The 25,043-nt window shown below is 40.8% G+C and overlaps 1 protein-coding gene across 4 annotated transcripts in view; it reads right to left on the bottom strand.

Moving 5' to 3' along the window:
- LOC139583730 (partitioning defective 3 homolog) overlaps positions 1-24,147 on the bottom strand; it is a 599,078-nt gene extending 574,931 nt beyond the window's left edge. The window contains exon 1 of one of the 4 annotated variants that reach the window (XM_071415128.1): positions 23,498-24,147. In XM_071415128.1, the coding sequence (XP_071271229.1) occupies positions 23,498-23,617 (120 nt within the window). In that variant the 5' untranslated portion in view covers positions 23,618-24,147. The remainder of the gene's footprint in view (positions 1-23,497) is intronic. The other 3 variants (XM_071415130.1, XM_071415129.1, XM_071415131.1) reach the window with 3 other exon arrangements.
- Between the last annotated feature and the right edge of the window lie 896 nt (positions 24,148-25,043).

Here is a 25,043-nt window from a genome sequence, read left to right as displayed (position 1 = left end):
TCATTAGAAACAAACACATTAGCTATGGTTCATCAGCTAGCTACGATGAAGAATGGTGGTGCTTGGCTTGCTTGTATCATCTTGTGCTGACTTGTGCTTTATGTGCCTCCACTTACCATACATGATGTACTATGAGTCAATGTAGCTTTTACATAATAACTTGAGGCCCACGTTCAGATATGGGAGCATAATGGAAAAGAGAAAAGAATGGAAGAGATTCAGTTGCAAAGTATAGAAGCTTGCCCAAAACCACTGACACACAGAAACACTGGAAATCAAAGGGATGTTACGGAATATATCAGGGAAGCAATGACTAGTCAAACATTAGGCAAAGGAAAGCACTAGGCTCTCTGCTTGACGAAATAACAATAATGTAATATGACGACGTAATGGAGTCCAGACCAGGGAGAATTATTCACAAAAACAATTAGGGTTGATGAATGGAGGCCAATTCAAGGCATCGTTTGTCCATGTTTTACAGCAGTTTACAGCACAAAACTCATCTGGATCTGAGTTAAAGACTACATTTAAAGGGAGCTTATGGAAATGATATATCAACAGTAAAAATGTCCTGGAGGAAGCATTGCCATTTAAAGCAAAACTGCAATCCACAGAGGATAATTAATTAGCTAGCGAGTTCTCTGTGCAGTGATGGCTATTTTCCTTCCATTGTGTTCTTGCATGCTGTATAAAAGAGAAACAAACAAATGTTTTTCAGACTAGAAGTTTAAGGAAAACTAAAAGCATCCCAATGCCAATAAATTCTCTTTGATGCTGCAATTAAAGTATGCAGTACATAATTATTTGGTACCAATCAGGGCCTTTTCAGCCTTAGCGTGTAACTCTGTGCAGTTGGGTGTAGCTAGGTCCTCTAATAGCTAGCTCATGAATGTCAGCCAGTCCAGGGACAATTCCATCTATACTAATAACCACAGTGGATGGTTAGGTCCCAAATTACACCTTATTCCCTATGTAGTGTACTTTTGACCAGGGTCCATGGGGCTATAGAAAAAAGTAGTGCAACATTTGAATAGGATGTAAATGTGGACACAACCAATCTGTAATTAACAGTCTTTCTTTGATCAGACTGAAGGACTAAAATCCTCATGCTCAGACCCTGCATTCCAAACAAACACAAATCCAAGGCCACCTAGGAGAAAGAATCTAGCCTATAGTTTCTTTTGTCTCCTCCTCACAAAGATGTAATGTGAATGAAAAACTGAAACTTCTCTTTGTGATGAATACAGATGGATCAACCGGAGAGGACACAACAGTAGGTTTCAGTTGGCTCCTAAAACATCAGCCACATCCCATCATAGTACTCCTTAATAAAATAAGGACACATTTTAAATCATATTCAGAACCAGGCATAAAGTGTCTGTGAAACCGGCCATGAAAGTATTCAGTATCGTTTGATAAAAGTTTAGGGCATCTACTGTACTATTTATACAACAGTGTTTATTTAACTTGATCCCTCTATGAAACTACTGCAAGAGTTTCTGTGTATTCACTGGCGGGGAGTTGAACGACACTGATGTCAACAGAGAAAGATTCACACAGTCAGTTACAAGGACACCCTCTGATAATATCTACTTTTAACACCCGTATTCCATTATTCAGATGGTTCCCATATGCCCTTACATGGCATTCATGCTGGCTCCTGTAATAACACAACAATAGTAATAGTATGGTTAGCCACATATAACTTGCACTCACACAGCCAAAGTCTTACTATTTCAAATGACTTAAGAGGTTAAGCAAACAAGCTCACCTACAAGATAACCCAGTGCCTCTCTGCAGTCAGTGTAGGTCTGGGTTTATAATGGAAGATACAAGGGTTGTGGCTAGATGGTATACAGCTACGGTAAAAACAGGTTGCACGTTCAAATCGCGTCAGGGGGAGATTGTAAGCATTTTAGTTAACCGTAACCTTTTTCCTAACCTAATTCTCCTAACCTGCTGCGTAAGTTCTCTTCACCTGCTACGAAAGGTCCCTTCTGTCCCTAGCTGTATACCGTCTAGTCAAAACCAGATACAAGCCATAACAGAAGTCAATACAGTGGAGAACAGATCTGTGATCTTCCGTTACTGACATTCATGCAGAGGGTCGTGGGAACTGAAAGACTATGTGATAACATAAGCCCCGTGTCCACAATGACGTATGAAGGATGACCTTGGATAACAAGTGTTTGAGACCCTCTCTCAAACAAAGTGTTCGCCGTGCTGTACCTGATGATCATACAGTCAAACACCCCTTCAAGCGCTTTCAAACTACTTCTGACTGCAAAAATAAGCTGTTGACAAAACACTGAGAATCACACCCACGACACCAAGGACTCGCTGTAACATGTTGAAACACCACCAACCACATAGTTGGCCTCTGCTACAACTTGTAGCTGTAGGCAGGACTCGCTATCTCAGGGAGACTCAAGATCAGAAAAACAAGACCGAGACACATACTCCTACACTTGAACCAAATCCCAAACAAAAGAGAGTGGTTTTCATTTACTAGGCTTCGGCCTATGCATTTCCTAATCCATGTGTTTGGGCTGGTATCAAAACCATGTGTACTATCCCTCCTTCTTGCAGACATGTTGTAATCATAGTGCACATGATTGAACGATTAAAATACCATCAGGAATGTTTTCAGCTGTAACACTGGAACCATCTGAAGTATGAGAATCTCCCCTCGGTGATCAACAAAGTGAATATCTCAACGAAGCCAAGCTAACTATCTCAGATAGCATGACAGATGATTTATGCTGTCAATGTACAATGGACTAATAAAGTTCTATTCGATTCTATCTTGTCATTAGAGCAAAGTGGACTCAGTCAGGATAGTAAGGAGGAGAGGAAGACTGAGATGAGCCAGTGGTTAGCTCTGTGGTCCACTCCAGTATATCATGTGAACTCTCAAACTTCATTGGGCTCATGCTGCCATGAAACAGGAGCTGGACTCCGAGGCCTCTATCTCTGTCTGTTTCTCGCTCGCTCTCTTTCCTTTCTTTCTTTGTCTCGCTCTCTGTCTCTCTTCCCTGCGTCTCAAATCAATTCAATATACTTTATTGGCATGAACTGTAAAACATTTCAATTTCCAATGTAAACCTATAACAACAATGGTCCAACAAGACAGGAATATACTAGACTGTGAATAATTATCATTATTATTGCTTCATTATTATCTCTCCTTTAAGGTTATATCTCTGTCCGTGCTGTCTGCTTCCCCAGGGGAGAGGGCTTCAGCAGCCTTGACATTATTCAATGGAATAGGAATGTGTATATTTTAAGGGCAGTAAAGCAGCCTTCCAAGTTAAGACATGCTGCATGCAAAGCATACAGTAAAACTGTCAAAACAAAGCCTTCAGAACGTGTCTAGAATGTTCAGAGTGTTTTTCCATTGTCATGACATTAACAAACATAATATCGGCATTTGCCTGAAATACATTATCATTCAAAGACAAGAGCCATGTTCGCAGTTCCGTTCTAAAGCATTTTGAGTCCAAGTATGAGTGATGAACTCTTCTGTGGGAATCGTTAGTCCTTGCTGCAGGAAACACAACAGTGGCCAAACATTCTCTGAAACCATTCACTGGTCTCTGAAACCATTCTTTCTTTCTCTCCCAATAACACCACATCCCAGACAGAGCCCTTTGACACGACAGGAAGACACCAATCAAATAATTGTTCTACTGTATCTCACCAGAGCCAAACCTTGGAGAAAGCCTGTTCTGTTTGAAAAAGTACTTAGAAAACTGAGAACCACTTGACTGGGAGAAGAATAGGTTATACATGTGTTATGAAGTCCTTTAAAAAGGTACCCTTCAAATAAAGTTGCCATTACTAACCAATACTGTGTTAAAGCCTTGGGTGTCAGACTGAGTGGGTTGAGTTTTGCAGTGAGCCAGTCTGGCTGAATCCTGTGCCACTATTTGGGTGTTTAGTTGTTGTGCTCAGTCACCTTGGTGAACTTTTCCTCTCTCGGTTAAGTACATTTACCCAGGCTAACCCAGAAGCAGTTTCATTAACAAGTCGTGAAAAAAAAAATGTGTTCTTCCCTTTCCAAACAAACCCACGCTATCTGATAATGACTCACCTGTGAAAACGGGAACACTGGGGTTGGGAGGGGAAAGAGCGAGGGAGGTCAGAAACGTCACTACGTGTGTGAGTGTGAGTGAGCTCTTGACAGCCACCAGGATTAGTGCTACTGTCTTCCATATCTCAAGAGTGCCGTTACCTGGGCAACAGTACAGAAGGTAAATCTGGAGTGCCGGCATATCTGATAGCTATCATATCATTCAGCCTGCTCTCTCTCACTAAACCTGTCCCATCGAATAAATAAAAGGTTTAAAAGGTATAACATCCAGGCACATTATTCTTTATCATCCAAACATTCTGTGGGCTGTGAACCCCTACAGAAAATCCACATGAATTTCACATATGATCTTATGTGAAAACATGTGACAACATGCAAAAGCAACATGCGATATGAAACTACACGTGAAAACATGTTCTTGTGAAATAAATGTGACAACATCGTGATGAAAAATTTCAACATGTGATACCATGAAAGTACAAATTTGAGCATGTGAAAACCTGATCGACTGTGAAATAAAATGTGACAACATGGGGATCCACATTATATTTTTTATTTTAGGAGTGCCATCTCTATGGAGCCAATTTGAGTTTCAAATAATTGGCCCAAAATAAAAAACATAAATATATAGACACTACCATTCAAAAGTGTGGGGTCACTTAGAAATGTCCTGGTTTTTGAAAGAAAAGCATACTTTAAAAGGACATACAACATTAACAATGTCTACACTGTATTTCTGATCAATTTGATGTTATTTTAATGGACAAAAAAAACAAGGACATTTCTAAGTGACCCCAAACTTTTGAACGGTAGTGTTTATTTATTCATTTTTTGTAGGTGAAGTAATGCACGTTGAAACTGAAAATAATATAAAAATGTAAACAAAAAGAGATTGTATTGAATGAGAAAAAAAATGCATTGAAAATGTTTTTTAAAGCATTCAGTTGATGTATGCATCCAATCTTAAACATTTATTCGGTGAGATTATATATATATACATATATATATATATATATATATATATATATATATATATATATATATATAGAATATATATATAGAATATATATATATATAGCTTTTTTGTATATAATAGTAATATAAGTAGTGTAGTATAGCTAGTATAAGCGTTGTGTGTTTGTTAATTCCTTCAAATGTACTATTTTCGAATTCAAGTGGCTGCATCTACTGCTTGCTAGCTGACAATAGCTGATACGTGCTAGCCAGCAGTTGGAACATAACGACAACACCATGAAGAGGATCAAGACACGTAACCTGAATAAAGATAGAATACCATTTCAGAGAAGAGAGGTCAGCTCCTCCAAACACAGCTGTGTGCCACTGTACAGCTCCTCTTCAAAATTAACCAGTCTGTCACTCCACTATTTCCCTGCCGATGATGAGCTACGAAAGAAGTGGGTGACAACATCCGGCGAGAACTCCACCATCGGGAAAAGCTTTAAGGTCTCCGGCAGACATTTCTTTCCTGAAGATGTAGTTGAGCCGTGCCTCTTCTTTTCCATTGGCACAATTATGTTCTTCCCTCAAGGCCGAGTGTTTAGGAGAAGAGAGAGAAACGGAGCTCCGACCATGCAGAGGATGGTGGAGATGAAGTTGATGATGATATGGACTGTTCCCAGAACCACAACTACTGTGCTGTACCTGAGCCAGCAGCAGTTGACTTGGCTGTTGACTTGGCCTGGTCTGAAAAGGAGATGCAGACTGAGATCGCTAGGCTTGGGAGAGAGCTGGACGAGATAACTACTTCTGACAGTCTTGATCTGCAGTGGTTTGTGGGATCAGATGAGGACGTAGGATTCTACATTAGGAAGGTTTATGACTTTAAACCAACATAACTTGTATTGTATACTATCAATAGGTAGTTAATGATGAAATTATGCTATTGCCGAGTCCTTATCAGTCCTCTTTTGTTTCATTCTTCCAACAGATTGTGGCTTTATGGAGACTGATTCAGCCAGCAACTGCCAAGCTTGTGAGCGTTATTCAAGCAGCAAGAGCCACTCAGAGGAATGAGGTCACTCTTCCATCCAAGTACTCCATAAGAGTTTGATCGTTTTCATGTATTAAATCAGTTGAAACATTGTGTTATTATCAATAATAATTTTCTTGAGAAGGTGATGCATGTTAAATGAAATACACAATACAACAATATACACTGAGTGTCCAAAACATTAAGAACACCTGCTCTTTCCATGAGAGACTGACCAGGTGAATCCAAGTGAAAGCTATGATCCCTCATTTATGTCACCTGCTAATTCCACTTCAATCAGTGTAGATGAAGGGGAGACGACAGGTTAAAGAAGGATTTTAAAGCCTTGAGACATGGTTTGTGTATGTGTGCCATTCAGAGGGTGAATGGGCAAGACAAAAGATTGAAATGCCTTTGAACGGGGTATGCTAGTAAGTGCCAGGCGCACCGGTTTGTGTCAAGAAATGCTACGCTGCTGGGTTTTTCACGCACAACCGTTTCCCGTGTGTATCAAGAATGGTCTACCACCCAAAGGACATCCAGCCAACTTGACACAACCGTGGGAAGCATTAGAGTCGACATGGGCCAGCATCCCTGTTGTACGCTTGACACCTTCTAGAGTCCATGCCCTGACGAATTGACTCTGTTCTGAGGGCAATTTAATTATTTAGGAAGGTGTTAATGTTTTGTACACTTAGTGTACATCAAATACAGACACGATGCATCGACAGTCAACCTCCTGAAAACATTATTATGCTGCATACAAAAAGGCTGTGCAAGCCTTATAAAACGAACAACAATTGTGGTAAAAATGTACAGCAATGACAACGATTACATACTTGACTGTATGTTGACTGTGTTTACTGATACAGGCGTTGCAGCCAGTGGATGATCTACTCCTCTTCCTCACACATCTCGCTCTGGGGTTGAAGGACAGAGACCTGAGCCAACACTTTCACCCCTCTACAGTCAGTAGGATCATCATCACCTGGGCCAACTTCCTATACACACTGCTCAGAGCAGTGACCAGCTGGATGTCACAAGAGGAAGTGAAAGCCAACTTGCCGGAGGAATTTAAAAGCTAACCAGGCACGAAGGTCATTGTTGACAGCACATCTCTTCTGCTGCAGAGTGAGATGTTCTCAAACTACAAATCCCACTGCACAATGAAGGCATTAGTGGGGATAGCTCTTCATTTGTGTCCGCACTGTACGCAGGCACCATCAGCGACAAAGACATTTTCAAACAGTCAGGCATCCAACACCTTCTCACGAGGACATGGCAGTAATGGCCAACAAGGGGTTCTCCATCGATGACCTTGTACTAGAGAAGGTCTACCATCCCCCATTCCTCTCAAAACAGAACCAAATACTAAACAGAAGTTCAGACAGAAGAGATCGCTCGCCTGAGGATCCATGTGGAGCGGGTGATTCGGAGGGTGAAGGAGAACAAGTTGCTGGACGCCAACATTCCCCTAGCTATTGCAGGAAGCATCAACCAGTGTGGGATGCCTGCTCTCCAACTACCAGTGTAGAGCTCTTGTCAAGAAAATGGGCCAAGGAGGTGTGAGATGCAGACCTGTGTGGTTGGTGTGATGACACTGTTGTGCAATCAGTTGTTTGCTTCAGCATCGAGGGAAAAGGAGCGAAATTTGACTACTCATCGTTTATATCGATGCTGATGAATTTATATGTTGTACTGATATTGACATGCCATTTTGATTCAAATATTTGTGATACGGAATTTGACATGTTATTTTAAACCTCGATTATCATTGGATTACCATTTACCAGTTGTGAATAAATATGTCGGCTTAGGTTTTCAAATTTAAAAAAAGTTAGCTTACAGTCCCTTTAATCCTCCTAAAGCAAACCTATTCTGATTACGAGTATCCTTGCCCAGTTGCACATATAGTTTAAAACAGGAGAATTTTAGTAATTATAAACTGGATGGTTCGAGCCCTGAATGCTGATTGGCTGACAGCTGTGGTATATCAGACCGTATACCACGGGTATGACAAAACATTTATTTTTACTGCTCTAATTACATTGGTAATCAGTTTATAATAGCACTAAGGCACCTCAGGGGGGTTATATGGCCAATATACCACAGATAAGGGCTGTGTCCAGGCACTCTGCGTGACATTTCTATTCCAAACACACACATTTAGATACTGTTATAATAAATATATTTTTTATATAAATATACAACACATTGAACTATAACTTTGGTATTTTTTTATCAAACAATAGTGGATGCACAGACAGCATGATCAAAAGACTGTATAACAAATCAATCATCAACAAGAAATTAGTTCAATATACTGTAAGGGCTTCACACATTGTGGGGCTGCGATTGGGCTGAAACAGATTTAGTACTGTGGCTTCACAGACAAGTACTTCTGAATGTACACGTTGGAATAATAGGAGTCTGCCTTCTCTCTGATCACCGCTGTGACCTCAGGTTCAAGATGCAGTCGCTGCACAAGCACGTCATCCTGGGCATAGACAGTCACACCACTCGAGCCCAGGAACAAGCAGTTGGCCTTGCACCTGCCAATAGTACGCATGGCTCCTCCGTAGGGTAAAAGTGCCATGTTGCATTTGCAGATATTTATATCAACAATTTTTACATTGGGGCACTTTATTTCAACCAACCCAAAAGGTGGCCACTCCGTGGGAAACAAACATGCACTGCGATGGCCCAAGCTGGTATTCGATTAGAGGTAGGTATGGATTTTTGTGGAGCATCTTGCTGGAGTTTGATGTGCTTAGTTGTATGCTTCGGCTGCTGGTAAGATAGGACACTCCCCTTCTGCACCAACCCGGAAGCAGAGTCCACTAGAGGCTTGTCAACAGTCATGCCCATGGTTTTCACCAGGGGTTTGTCCAGAGTGTGGAGAGCCCTGTAAGTCTCATCCACCTTCAGCACAGAGAGATCCAGCAACAGTCGAACCATCCCTTTGTGTGCTTTTGTACTGTACAACATAGAAATACAAAATCAGTGAATAAATAGACAGAAATGATGAGATCTTACAACTTCATAGTTTACATTTACATTTACATTTAAGTCATTTAGCAGACGCTCTTATCCAGAGCGACTTACAACACTCCTTCTGCCATATGGTTTGGTGTAGGCTTGGATATAACCATCTTGTCAATGGGCCCGGGATTCAAACCCTGCGAGACAAATATAGAGCCATGTTTGCAACCTCTGAGAGGGAGAACCAATCGTAGACCAGGAAAACCCTTTTTGTAAACACTGAATGTGGACCACTGACAGTAAATAGTAATCAAGGGATATACATGATTATCTCAAGGAATTGTATTATTTAGCTACTGTGGGTAAATCAAGACATTGTAATTGCATATATAATTTACTGTTAAAACACTTAGTTGTTCTAGGTTTGTGCCATCATTGTTCTGCCTTTGTACAGCTGTGAACAGGAGGCACAACTGGCACACTAACTGGGAGAAAGACGTATACCGTCTGGAAGAGCAGTGCAACTGGATGATTGCAGAGAGCAGTTGCCTGCTACACATGTGCAACGGTGACGGGTGAGGACGACAGGGTCAGAATCCCAAAGCAATCTAAACTGATCCCAGAGCAAAAAAAGTATGTGATTAGAGGTATTAAAAACATTGATGACAGTGTGAAGTATAGCCTACTAAACCAAATATATTTAGGCCTATTTGTTAGTACAAGAGAATTAAGAGCACAGCATACCAAACATTTTAGGCAGTGGATATACAGCCGGCAGCGTTTGTAACCCTGTGCCGAACCTTAACTAATCCTCCCTGACATGTTTTGATCCCTAACCTTTGGATCTGCCGGCTGATTGTACACTTCCAACATCTAAACTTGTGACTGGTTGTGAAATTTGAACAATCCTATGCTAGCTTTCTCCTTACTCTCAAGACTGTGTGGCTTCTTGTTCTTCTTTATTGACCTGTAGCAACAGGCCCTCACACTGACCTCTCCACTCGTCTCTGTTTGACACGGTGACAAACAATAACAAGTCAGAAATATTACACATAAGCAGATAATCAGCAGTAGAATGCAACTTACCTGCGTACATCAAACATTATGAGCATACAGCATAAAACCTTTCTCCAGCTTGCTGGCTGGAGTCTTGATGTCAATTTTGCAATTCGATGGACATTGACAGTTCACAGCTCATTTCGGGATTTGACAGTTCATTTCGGGATTTCATGCAGAAAGCGGATGTAAAAAAAAATAAAAATAACATCCTTCCTTGAAAGCCGTTCGCTAACGATAGCTAGCTATCACTAATGTTAGATGCAGCCACTTGAATTAAAAAATACAACATTTTAAGCAACTAACTGACAAACTAGAAACACACAATATTGATACTAATTATACTTAACTAGGCAAGTCAGTTAAGAACAAATTCTTATTTACAATGAGGGCCTACCCAAACCAATTGTGCGCGCCCTATGAGACTCCCAATCACAGTCAGATGTGATACAGCCTGGATTTGAACCAGGGACTGTAGTGACACCTCTTGCACTGAGATGCCCCCAGCACCATCGGGAGCCCCCAGCACCACTTAAATATACAGTGCCTTCATAAAGTATTCATAGTAGGTTTACTGAGATTTACTACCTAAAACCACTTAAATAACTGAAAGAAACCAGTAAAATATAATAAATGATGTATATGAACAGCATAAATATACAGTTGGAGTCAGATGTTTACATACAGCTTAGCCAAATACATTTAAACTCAGTTTTTCACAATTCCTGACATTTAATCCTAGTAAAAATTCCCTGTCTTAAGTCAGTTAGGATCACCACTTTATTTTAAGAATGTGAAATGTCAGGATAATAATAGAGAGAATGATTTATTTCAACTTTTATTTCTTTCATCACATTCCCAGTGGGTCAGAAGTTTACATGCGCTCAATTAGTATTTGGTAGCATTACCTTTAAATTGTTTAATTTGGGTCAAATGTTTTGGGTAGCCTTCCACAAGCTTCCCACAATAAGTTGGGGGAATTTTGGCCCATTCCTCCTGACAGAGCTGGTGTAACAGTCAGGTTTGTAGGCCTCCTTGCTCGCACACGCTTTTCAGTTCTGCCCACAAATGTTCTATAGGATTGAGGTCAGGGCTTTGTGATGGCCACTCCAATACCTTGACTTTGTTGTCCTTAAACCATTTTGCCACAACTTTGGAAGTTTGCTTGGGGTCATTGTCCATTTGGAAGACCCATTTGCGACCAAGCTTTAACTTCCTGGCTGATGTCTTGAGATGTTGCTTCAATATACCCACCAAATTTGTCTGCCTCATGATGCCATCTATTTTGTGAAGTGCACCAGTTCCTCCTGCAGCAAAGCACACCCACAACATGATGCTGCCACTCCCGTGCTTCACGGTTGGGATGGTTGTTCACTGCAATTGTGATACAGTGAATTATAAGTGAAATAATCTGTCCGTAAACAACTGTTGGAAAAATTACTTGTGTCATGCACAAGTAGATGTCCTAACCGACTTCCCAAAAGTATAGTTTGTTAACAAGAAATGTGTGGAGTGGTTGGAAAACAAGTTTTCATGACTCCAACCTAAGTGTATGTAAACTTCCAACTTCAACTGTGTGTAAACTTCCAACTTCAACTGTGTGTGTGTGTACACACAAAGGACGCAAGCTCGTTTAACTAATTCATGACGGATTATACATAATAAGCTTCTAACTTATACCCTGTCTCTTGTGCAATGCACAGGCACTTGTGCTCAACTGGCCTCTCTCCTTATAAAAACACTTTTTTAGCTCTTGGAGGTAACAGGCTTGAATTTTCGATCAAAGCTCTAATCAAATCCAGACATAGGCCTATTTCTGATTTATAATACTTTTGAATAACACTTCCGGTTTTGACGGGAAATACTGGGTTACCCGGGAGAAAAGGGATTTATTCTCAGGATGGAACATTTGTAAAACACCGGGAAAATATTCAACCCTAATTCATACCCCTTAACTTGTTCCAGATTTTGTTGTGTTACATCCTGAATTCAAAATTGATTAAATAGGTTTGTTTTCTCACCCATCTACACACATACCCAATAATGACAAAGTGAAAACATGTTTTTAGAAATGTTTGCAAATTTATTGAAAATGAAATACATAAATATCTAATTTACATCAGTATTCACATCCGAGTCAGTACTTTGTAGAAGCACCTTTGGCGATTACAGCTTTGAGGCGTCTTGGGTATGTGTCTAACAGAAAATAGAAAATGTTGAAAAAGTCAAGGGGTGTGAATACTTTCTGAATGCACTGTATACAGTAGACAGGTGTGTTTCTTTCTAAATCATGTCCAAACAATTGACTCCAATTAAGTTGTAGTGACATCTCAAAGATGATCAAAGGAAATTGATGCACCTGAGCTCAATTTCGACTGTCATACCAAAGGGGTGTGAATACTTATGTAAATGAGATATTTCCGTATTTCATTTTCAATACATTTGCAAAAATGTTTTCGCTTTGTCATTATGGGGTATTGTGTGTAGATGGGTGAGGAAAAAATGATATTGAATCCATTTTGAATTCAGGCTGTAACACAACAAAATGTGGAATAAGCCAAGGGGGTATGAATACTTTCTGAAGGCACTGTATATAGACACACAATACAGATAGGAGAAGGACCAGAGAGAAATGTCAAGCTAATAGCTGCTAAATACAGGCAACCAATGGCTAAAAACAGGAAGTAGTTAGCCGGAAGCCAGGAAAAACACGCTCATCCCCGCTCACTATTGATTTCATTTACTTATTTCAGCAATTGGAGGTATCACTATGATATATATAAAATCTTTTTTTGTGCGTATTTTTAACAAAGCAGATTTAATTTACTTAAGTACAACGTGTAGACTAGGAATACATGTGAAATCAGTCTTTAACAGACATACTGTAGTGTCATAGCAGGAAGATCAGAATGCCGTGAACCAAGAGATTGAGAGTTCAAATCGCAGGTGACGACATGTTGAATAAGAATTACTGTATTTAGGGGTTCCCGAGTGGTGCAGTGGTTTAAGGCACGGCATCTCAGTGCTAGAGGTGTCACTATAGACCCTGGTTTGATTCCAGGCTGTATCACAACCAGCTGTGATTGGGAGTCCCATAGGGCAGTGCACAATTGGCCCAGTGTCGTTAGAGCTGGGGTAGGCCGTCATGGTAAATAAGAATTTGTATTAACGGACTTGTCTAGTTGAGTAAAGGTTAAAATAAACATACACAGTGTAATTGTGTGTCAAATATATATGTACAAAAGACTGTTAAAAGCACTGTTGTGTGTATCCTAATGACTCATTTACATTTGCAGTGTATCACCTGTCAAATCAAATAAATAAAAAATATTACTATTTGAACATTTTAATCCATGTGTGAAAGGTTGTGATCATGTGAAACTTAATGTGAAATATCTTGACGTGAAGTGTTCCAAAAACACATGATTTCATGTGAAATATCAGTACATTTAAAAAGAACATTTACATATGCAAAACCGTAAGGAAAGTGTAACCTTCCCTTTAGCTGTGTGTGTGTGCTGCATTCATTGCTACTGCGATCCTCAACAGTCCAAGGTAATGATTTCCCGTGCCTGTCTCAGCCCATCAGCTAACACAACAACAAGAATCAGGATTCCTTCATGCAAGGCCATGGGTGGGATAGAAAACATTGCTTTCCAGAGTTCTTGTTTGGCATGTCACTCTGTGTAGGCTTTCCTGGAGCCACACTATCCTTAATACAACATATTTAGAGACTGCCTCTCTGTCAAGGCCACCTTGCTTTCTGAATGGCTCAATGCATCAGGGATTGTTTTTGTCATTCTGGGTCCAGGAAATAGAGAGAAATGACAGCAAATCAATACCAATCCTTTTAATAGGACTGTTTGATTATGTGACAAACAAGATACCATTGAGATCCCAAAATGAAATAAGCCCAGTGTAGGCCTTTCTGAGCTGATTGCCCCTATGTTTAAAGGGCAATCTTTAAAGGCCCTGTACAGTAAAAAAAAAAAAAAATCTGTGTTTTATATATATTTAGACACTATGGAGGATGGAATAATACTGTGAAATTCCCGTTTAGTCTAAAAGCTGTTTGAAAAGACTGCATGAAATTTCAGGCTGTTTTGGTGGGATGGAGTTTTGACCTGTCTGGTAGTTCCAAACCTCTCTGCCAATAACAGCAAGTTTTAGGTTTCCCCTCCCCACTCAGACCACACCCAGAGAGTCCGAGCTAAATTCTTGCTTGAGAAATTGCTATTTTCTAAGAAGCTATTTTAGTTTATTTTGACCATTTTAATTTATCACAGTAAGGTACTTCATTCTTACCCAGAAATGATTTGATATAGAGATAAAAACATCTGCATTGGACCTTTAAGGCTAACTATCATGTACAGTATTCAGCGTTAGTACGTATTAACATACACACCATTACAATCGAAACTTAGCAGATATATAGTCTTGCTGACTGACTGACCACTCATGAGAAAATCCATGATTAATGAGGGCATGTAAATGAATAGAGAAACAAAGTTTGTCTTCAGAAATATTAAAAACGCTGCATGACCTAAAAAGACCACTCACATCGCACCAAACGTTGATCTGATGATCATCCAGCGCGCTGTGTTTTAGGGACCACCCACTGGTGAATGTAAAATCGGTTCGCACTCGGTTTGCAAATTGCCAAGTACTCTCGGCTGGCAAACGCTATTGGTGTGACTGAGTCTTAACTGACTATACTATGCTATTGATCAGACTATGTGATGGTCAAAATGTGTGTGTGAACCAAGGAATAGGGCTAAAAAGTAATCAGGTTCATGACCCTAGAGTGACCCCGGGCTGTAGAGCCAAGTGTTAGGGACTAGATAAGGCCAGACCACAGCTGGTGCCTTTATAATGCCTACATGACTCTCTGATCCCCGTACTTAACCATATAGACCCACAGATGAATAACTTCCACCATGTGTCACTTACAGACCCAGGAAGGACACAAACATTATTCTGTTTGAATAGGAAATCTACTTGAACTGTGTTTATTTAGAATTCACTGCTTTATGAATTCACATTATGGAGCATTCTGTATGTGCACTGTACAGCACAGCGTCTCCTTTTTCTGTACTGGAGTATAATTGTAGGGTGGAGCAGGTTGAGAGCTTCAAGTTCCTTGGTGTCCACATCACCAAACTATCATGGTCCAAACACACCAAGGCAGTCGTGAAGAGGGCACGACAAAGCCTATTCGACCTCTGGAGACTGAAAAGATTTGGCATGGGTCCTCAGATCCTATTTTTTTTTTTTACAGCTACACCATCGAGAGCATCCTGACTGGTTGATCACCACCTGGTATGGCAACTGCTCGGCTTCCGACCGCAAGACACTACAGAGGGTAGTGCGTATGGCCCAGTACTTCACTGGGGCCAAGCTTCCTGCCATCCAGGACCTCTATACCAGGTGGTGTCAGAGGAAGGCCCAAAATAATGCGAAAGACCAGCCACCCTAGTCATAGACTGTTCTCTCTGCTACAGCAAGCGGTACCGGAGCGCCAAGTCTAGGTCCAAAAGGCTTCTTAACAGCCTCTACCCCCAAGCCATAAGACATCTGAACAGCTAATCAAATGGCTACCCGGAATATTTGCATTTTCTACACCCCACCCCCCATTTTTACGCTGCTGCTACTACTCTGTTTATTATCCATGCATAGTCACTTTACCTACATGTACATACTACCTCAATTACCTCGACTAACCGGTGCCCACGCACATTGACTCTCTACCGGTACCCCTTGTATATAGCCTCGCTACTGTTATTTTATTATTGCTCTTTAATTATTTGTTATTTTTCTTATTTTTTTTTTATATACATTTTATACTTCAGTTTATTTTAGTAAATACTTTCTTAACTGCATTGTTGGTTAAGGGCTTGTAAATAAGCATTTCACAGTCTACACCTGTTACATTTTGCGCACGTGACAAATAACATGATTGATTCGATTTTTTACACACTGTACTGCTCAATCGGTTTTAAAATGGTCTTGTTTGAACACGACGTTCTGTTTTTGTAACTGTTTCACTCCTATTATTTCACACACGCCTATCATTTCACAAAGTAGATGGTGCCTGTAGCCTCTGCATGTTCCAGCACTAGTTCTCAGAGAGGAAAATTACCTTGAATGATGTTTGACCCAAACTAAACACTGACTACTAAGCAAATTGGATCGCATTAAAGTTTTAGCTCACGTCTCACCACGAGTCTGCAGTGCACATCCTTTCTTGCTGGGTAGCTCAGCTCATAATTTCTGCAGCAGCGAGGACTGTGTTGGAGACTAAGACACGATGCTATTCCCCTGAAAGGAACTAGCACGGAAGGACAGGAGAATGAAGAGCTTACTTAACCAGGTGGAAAGAGCACCGGGTACCAGCAGGGGATAAGAGTTTGTTAGGTTCATCCTTTAACTAGCCCCCTGTCACTGATCATGTAGTGAAAATGAACAAGGCCTATGAAAGTGTCCTAAATTGCACCGTATTACCTACAGTATAACGTGCCCTACATAGTGTAATGCACTATGGGCCCTGTTTAAAAGTAGCGCATTATATAGGGAATAGGGTGCAATTTGGGACTCAGATTCTTTCTTCTTGACCACCGTTGTATCAGTGAGGAAACATGTCATCATACTATGGGGGCATATTCATGGTGGTTCCAGTGATATAAGGACATAACAGCTAATTAATTAGCTATATCATTACCATAATGTCCCCATTTGTCAGTTGTAACAGCTCTGATATAACTCAAGTGCTTCGGTCTTATGTAATGAGGTGATGAACCAGAGTCAATGAGCAGAGCACTGACATACATTCCACTGGCTCATCCCAGTTTTTCTAGTGGTGTTTCACAGGCAGCTGACTCTCTTCTAATTCCATTCACTGGCTGAGAACAGCCAAGGATTACAGCACAGCATTCCCACGTTTACATCCTGACTGGAATATCAAATGGGAAGTACAATACAGTACAGGGATGGGATCAATTCCATTTCAATTCAGGAAGTAAACTTAAATTCCAATTCAAATGTTCCTCATGGGTCATTCCTTTAATGTCCTGAATTGAAATGGAAAAGACATCAACCCTGTACAATTTACTTCCTGATTTGAAACCCCAACTCTGTTATCCACAGGATTGCTACAGTACACAGATCATGAATGCTTCCCTTTGCCTCCCTGTTGTTTTCAGTCATGGAAAGCCTAGATATTTCAGTCCACTCAAGTTGCATCGGGTCTAAGGACATCCAGGAGCCAGTCGGGCTGGGCTCTAGAGGTAAAGGGTCATTGGCTGCCTCTGGGAGGGGTGAGGAGGCAGAGATGACAGAGCTCATTCATCCAGAATAGGATGTGAGACATGTTGGTCTAGGAGACAAAGGGAGAATTCTGAGTAGGGTCGTAAGGAGACATACGGTGACAGTGTTATGAGGGGCAGGTGGAATAGAACAAGTGTAGCCCCACAGAATTCAAATGCCATGTATTGCCGCACAGAAACACTGTCCTTGCTTCCTTAACGATGCACTGCAATAACAAATGTAAAGACACGGGGGATTAGGGGTACAAAAGATTCCAACCACTGTCTAAACGTCCACATCGAATATGAACTCCTGACCAACAAGAGCCTTGTTAACCTAAAACCTGTGACCTCCCCAAACGATTCCACCACGTGTTATAATGGTCCTCTATTTATTTACGTGGCTGTATCCATGCTTACCACAGAAAGCTTAGTCACCATTATCATGAGGTGTAAAAAAATAAAAGGATGATGCGTGGGTGTCTGTCACACACACACACACACACACACACACTGATTTGAAGATGAAAGAAACAAACAGAGCGCCTTTTAATGTGGCTCTTCTCAACTGTCTTCGGGCCAGGCACTGAGCCACATGTCACTTCACACGACAGCACTGGAGCCCTGGGTGAATATGTAGCATCATAGTGTTGTCCACCAAACAAATGTTCTCACGTCAACATTTCAGCTACTCCTGTCCTAACAAGTCCCGACTCCACATCATATCATAAGGGTAATTATGTCATTTCATGAAAAAGGGCATGAATTGTATGGCAACACTGCAAACGAGTCAAACAGGTTGGTGATTCTCCACAGTTCACGACATACTGCATTTATAAAATAGGCCCACCACATGTGATGTTTCCTTGCCAGAGCATTTTCAAAACAAATTTTTAAAAAATAAAAAAAAACTCACATTTTCACATTTGTTGCGACACATTCAATCAACTATTTTCCAACAAAAAAACATTTCCTGAGAATCAATAGATTCATGACTTACTCACTGAGCAGACTCCATCCACCACAACAGTAAAAAGTGATATATCTCAACTCCTACACTGAAGCCAAGTGCTTCTTGAAAGCCAAGAACAGCATCAATTAAAAGCCAATGCTTCATGACTCTGCATTCATTGGCTGAGGTTAAGAGTCCTTGAGTAGGTAATTCATACAGCCAAGTGGTACTGTACCACTGAGAATAGGGAAGCCAAGAGGTTGGTTCCTACTAAAGCAGCCTGCCTGGCTCTTCTCCTCCTGCTGTGACGATAACACACAGCAAGAGACTGACTCGGTTTGATTGGGTTCACCACTGATAGGCGCAATCAGGCTGGGGCTCAGGAGGCGAGAGCATCTGCATGCCTGATACCCATCAGTCAGTCTGACTCTTAATGTTATTCAGAATGGGCAGCATAGAATAAAACATGTATCTTTTTGCACAGAAATGTCTGTAACACACAGTATCCAACCCGATACACCACACATGCACAGAGCAGCAGCTTCCTTCACACTCGTCACACTGTTAAAAGGCATATCACATAACCAGCACAACCAGGACAGGTTCAGAATTGTGTTTTTAAGAACTTTTTAAAAAACATAATAAGTAACAGATAAACTTGAATTTCCCATAACCAATGAGAGGTAGTAGAGCAGGGATCATCAAATAGTTCAGCCGGGGGCCGATTCTTTCTTGAGCGGATGGCCGGGGTACCGGAACATACTTACAAATAACTAGTTGACTGCAAATTGACCGCAAGAAGCCCAAACAGATATAAAATTTGACTAAAACATCATTTTAAACCTGTTATATATCTATTCTGCATGGGAATACTTTGGAACAGATTCCCTAAATTAAAATCACTTGGAGCTGGTTTGCTGGTGTTTTTACAGTTATGTCCAATTATTATTTACTTTTTTATAATAATTTTGCTCAGAAAACATGGGGGACCTCTTCAGTTTTGTATTTATTCCAGATCCCCATTAGCTGTTGCCAAGGCAGCAGCTAGCCTTCCTGGGGTCCAATCACATTTACATACAATAAAACACATTATTACCACTCTACCATAACATATACTACCTTTCAAAAGTTTGGGGTCACTTAGACATGTTCTTGTTTTTGAAAGAAAAGCACATTTTTTGTCCATTAAAATAACATCAAATTGATCAGAAATACAGTGTAGACATTGTTCATGTTGTAAATGACTATTGTAGCTGGAAACGGCTGATTTTTTAATGGAATATCTACATAGGCGTACAGAGGCCCATTATCAGCAACCATCACTCCTGTGTTCCAATGGCACGTTGTGTTAGCTAATCCAAGTTTATCATTTTATAAGGCTAATTGATCATTAATTAGAAAACCCTTTTGCAATTATGTTAGCACAGCTGAAAACTGTTGTTCTGATTGAAGAAGCAATAAAACTGGCCTTCTTTAGACTAGTTGAGTATCTGGAGCATCAGTCTATTCTTGTTCTGAGAAATGAAGGCTGAAGATCTCGTACAACGCTGTGTACTACTCCCTGGACAGAACAGCTCAAACTGTCTCTAACCAGAATAGAAAGAGTGGGAGGCCCCGGTGTACAACTGAGCAAGAGGTAGTAGTACTCACAAAACACCAGTCTCAACGTCAACAGTGAAAGGTGACTCCAGGATGCTGGCCTTCTAGGCAGAGTTCCTTAGTCCATCTGAATCTTTTATTTTTATTGGCCAGTCTGAGATATGGCTTTTTCTTTGCAACTCTGCCTAGAAGGCCAGCATTCCGGAGTCACCTCTTCACTGTTGACGTTGAGACTGGTGTTTTGCGGGTACTATTTAATGAAGCTGCCATTAGAGGACTTGTGAGGCATCTGTTTCTCAAACTAGACACTAATGTATTTGTCCTCTTGCACAGTTGTGCACCGGGGCCTCCCACTCCTCTTTCTATTCTGGTTAGAGAGTTTGTGCTGTACTGTGAAAGGAGTAAGACACAGCGTTGTACGAGATCTTCAGTTCCTTGGCAATTTCTCACATGGAATAGCCTTCATTTCTCAGAACAAGAATAGACTAACGAGATTCAGAAGAAAGTTCTTTGTTTCTGGCCATTTTGAGCCTGTAATCGAACCCACAAATGTTGATGCTCCAGATACTCAACTAGTCTGAAGAAGGCCAGTTTTATTGCTTCTTTAATCAGAACAACAGTTTTCAGCTGTGCTAACATAATTGCAAAAGGGTTTTCTAATGATCAACTAGCCTTTTAAAATGATAAACTTGGATTAGCTAACACAACGTGCCATTGGAACACAGGAGTGATGGTTGCTGATAATGGGCCTCTGTACACCTATGTAGATATTCCATTAAAAAGAATATATATATACACGTTTCCAGTAGTCATTTACAACATGAACAATGTCTACACTGTATTTCTGATCAATTTGATGTTATTTTAATGGACAAAAAAAATGTTAATTGAAAGAAAAGCACAAGGACATTTCTAAGTTACACTACCGTTCAAAAGTTGGGGGTATCTACAATACAAAATCAATAATACAGGAAAATAACAATAAATGGATGTGTGTGTGTATGTAGAGTGTGTGTGTTATCATGTGTGTGTGCCTGTGTCCCTTCACAGTTTGTGTGAAGTGTGTCTCTTCAGAGCTTCAATGGGCATAGTGCCAAAGCTCAGGCTCCATTGTGTTAAGCCCTGGCAGACTCATCTGGATAACAGCCTTTTTAGCTAACAGTCCACTCCTTGCCCCTCCTGTCATTTGCCAAAAAATTGTATACACATTTTTGGCAAATGACAGGAGAGGCAAGGAGTGGAACGTTATCTAAAAACAATGGTACCCAAGGCTAGCGGCAGACCAGGCTACCTTAAAATAGTCTAGCGTTGATAGAGGATAGAGGGCAAAGTGGAACACCAAAGGGAAAACCTACACTTGCTGGATCAATGGAGCAGTCGCCTTCATTCTGCTGAACCATGGAAAAGGAGCAACCATGTCCGACCAGGGGAGTATGTTAGCGTTTGTGTTACAAGTCAGTGGAGGAGGGAGGGAGAAGTTCGTATTTATATGACCAAAGTCATTGTTTGACTTCGCACTGCACAGCATGTGCTGAACAGAAAGTGCCCTTCTGTGTATAATGAGGTGTCAAGATGTGAGGTAGGTAGCCTACCAAGAGTGTATGGTGCCTGAAGCGACAGCACTTGAAATGCAAAATGTATATTTGTGTAAAAAGTTGGAATTTAAGAGACATGGGCTTCATAAAATGGAATAGTGTGGACAAACTGGTTCAATCTAGAGTTAACCTCTCAGTTAGAAGCCAGGAAATTTGGCTGAGGGACCATTTTGAAAGGAAACAGTTGAAACAGTTTTCCTTTCTCTTATAACCTGCCCAGGGACTGAGGTTGAAAATTAGCCAGCTGGATAAAACCGGCACTTTTACTGAAACGTTGATTAATGTGCACTGTCCCTGTAAAAATAAAATAAACTCAACTCTCTTTGACAAGCAATTCAATAACAAAACTAAAACATTTTAAAACATAATTCAATCTTAAGCACTCCCCAACCTCATTCCTGTCCTCACCGTAAAACGCACCCTTCTCATACCTTCTCATAGCCTTTCCAGTCACGTCCTCTCTCTCTCTCTGGTAGAGGGAAAATGTTGAACAATTTTCCATGCAAAAACAGCTCCCTGTAAAGAAATATCTTTGCAATACCAGCTTTGGTTCACCAAAGTATTTAGACAGAGCTCTGTCAAATAAAAAGGTCCCAGTGATGTGACTCCAATAGTAATGTTGTCACACATTGTTCAGGGGCCAGTCAATGTTGGCACCGGCCATAGCAACAGTAACAAATTTGAATTAATTCAGTAGTAATTTAATGAGCCTAAACCTGACCATTAAAGTGCCACAAAAGGAAATGCAATCAGGCCCTATTCAGCCCTGGGCTAAAAGCCTGGCACACTGACACTTAAAACAAGAAGCCTTTTAAGAGTATTACTAACATATGCTTAGTGGTGATAGGCTACTTAAATTAAGGAAATAATGGAAACAAATTTCGAAATTTGTGAAGGATCCCTTTCTGATTACATTACTAATGGAAGTGTTCTTGCTAAATGGCATGTGGGAAGATGGATCAGTCTGGGCAATATGTGCAACATGAAGTTCAAAAAGTATACACTAGTCTAGACCATGTATGTATGAACATAAACGTAAGTGATTAATGTTTTAAACATTAGTAAATAATGTGGCAAACTTGAGTAAATGTAAGCTAGAGTGTAGTTGATTAACATTTGGTAGCCTAGGGCTATTCATGAATACGATAACATTACATTCTAGACTATAATTGACAGGCCTTTGATAAATAAGCACGTCAATAGTAGGGTAGGTTATGAATAAATATTGCAATATGAGTGCGTTTAATTAGACCAGTTCCAGAGGAATCCAGAATAATCGTCCCGTACAAACACCTCCCACCTCTGCTCCAGGCCCTGCCTGCGCAATACAGGAAGCCTGAATTCGGGATTCTAAACCGGTGAGAACTTTGCGTTGTGGCGCGAAATGACACCTTGATTGATAGTTGTCAATCACATTCACCGTCCGATCCGTTCATCAGTCCAAAGCACGCACAAACACACACACACACACACTCACTCGAGCTTCTTGTGATTGTACCACAACACTGCTCTAGCGTCGTTGCCATAACATCTGTGGACGAATGCAATAGCATTGTTATAGCCTACACTTTTTAGGCTACCGCCAGTTTAGACGCGAGGACTCGCTTATATAAGTTTGACAACATATTTATCTTTTGCACCTAATGTTGTTGTAACATTGTTGGCACAGTTGATACAATGTTCACATTTTAGGATTTGCTATCTATGGGATAGGCTAGGGCAACTTTGTGCATCGTCCTGTTTTTAGCGCCACTCCACGTCAATCATGTCGATCAATCAATCATTCAACCAATAATGATTTTCTGTATTCCCCTTCCCCATCTTTCTCTAAGAAAATCGCCATATTGAGTAAACTGCACCAGCCGTACTACAATGTTACCGCAGAAGAACAAAAACACCCATTGCAAAAATTCATAAAACACTTCCTACCTTCGCAATAGCCTTTTTATATCTCATGGCGGCTTGCTCGATAAGACTGTGGACTTTAATAGTTCCATTGCCACAAGGAACCACCACCCTGGTCCTCCCAAAACACACTGTCACTTTCATATTAGTTCCCGAATCCCGATGTACTTCCGTTGAGGTGTATTCCTTACTACTTTGTAGATGTTCCAATTATGAATTTCCTTTGGTGTCAAAAAGATTGTATTCCAAACAAGCAGACAGCAATAATCTTCATCGTCTCTTCATACCGTCTAAACGTTAACGTTTTACCGACCACCTGTTCTCTAAAGTGTTCCTACTACGATCCTATTCCTTGGACGAATAGCCTGCCTGCATCGCGGCAATCATACACAGCACAGTGCTGGGAGGGTGGCGTGACTGGCGTCTCTCTCCCCGCGCTGGTGACCACGAGTACTGTGGTGACTCACCATGAACCGAAACTTCCCAAGTCTCTTTCAGAATTCCATGTGATAGTTAGTAGTAGTTGGAGCCGTGTGTCATCGCTGGGCATTTTATTATGGACACGTCATGTATTCTGAACAAAAATCTAAACGCAACATGTAAAGTGTTGGTCCCATGCTTCATGAGTTGAAGTAAAAGGTCCCAAAAATGTTCCATACTCACAAAAAGCTTATTTCTCAAAAATGTTGGGCACAAATTTGTTTACATCCATGTTAGTGAGCAGTTCTCCTTTGCCAAGATAATCCATCCACCTGAGAGGTGTTGCATTTCAAGAAGGTGATTAAACAGCATGATCATTACACAGGTACACCTTGTGCTGGGGGCTATAAAGTGCATTATAATATGTAGTTTTGTCACACAACACAATGCCACAGATGTCTGAAGTTTTGAGGGAGTGTGCAATTGGCATGCTGACTGCAGGAATGTCTACCAAAGCTGTTGCCAAAGAATTGAATGTTAATTTCTCTACCAAAAGCCACCTACAATGTCATTTTGGAGAATTTGGCAGTACTACCAACCGGCCACACAACCGCAAACCACATGTAACCACGCCAGCCCAGGACCTCCACATCCAGCTCCTTCGCTTGTGGGATCGTCTGAGACCAGCCAGCTGATGAAACTGAGGGGTATTTATGTCTGTAATAAAGCCCTTTTGTGGGGAATAACTCATTCTGATTGGCTGGGCCTGGCTCCCAAGTGGGTGGGCCTATGCCCCCCAAGCCCATCCATGTGAAATCCATAGATTAGGTCTTAATTGATTTATTTTTACTTTAACATTTATTTAACTAGGCAAGTCAGTTAAGAACAAATTCTCATTTACAATGACTACCCCGACCAAACCCTAACCCGGGCGACGCTGGGCCAATTGTGTGCCGCCCTATGGGACTCCCAATCACGGCCAATTGTAATACAGCCTGGAATCGAAGCAGGGTCTGTAGTGATGCCTCTAGCACTGAGATGCACCACTCCGGAGCCCAAATTTCAATATTTCAATTGACTGATTTCCTTATATGAACTGTAACACACTAAAATCATTGAAATTATGGCATGTTGTGTTTATATTTTTGTT

This window comes from Salvelinus alpinus, chromosome 8, assembly GCF_045679555.1.
Source record: "Salvelinus alpinus chromosome 8, SLU_Salpinus.1, whole genome shotgun sequence".
NCBI lineage: Eukaryota > Metazoa > Chordata > Actinopteri > Salmoniformes > Salmonidae > Salvelinus > Salvelinus alpinus.
This window is presented reverse-complemented; position numbering and strand designations above follow the sequence as displayed.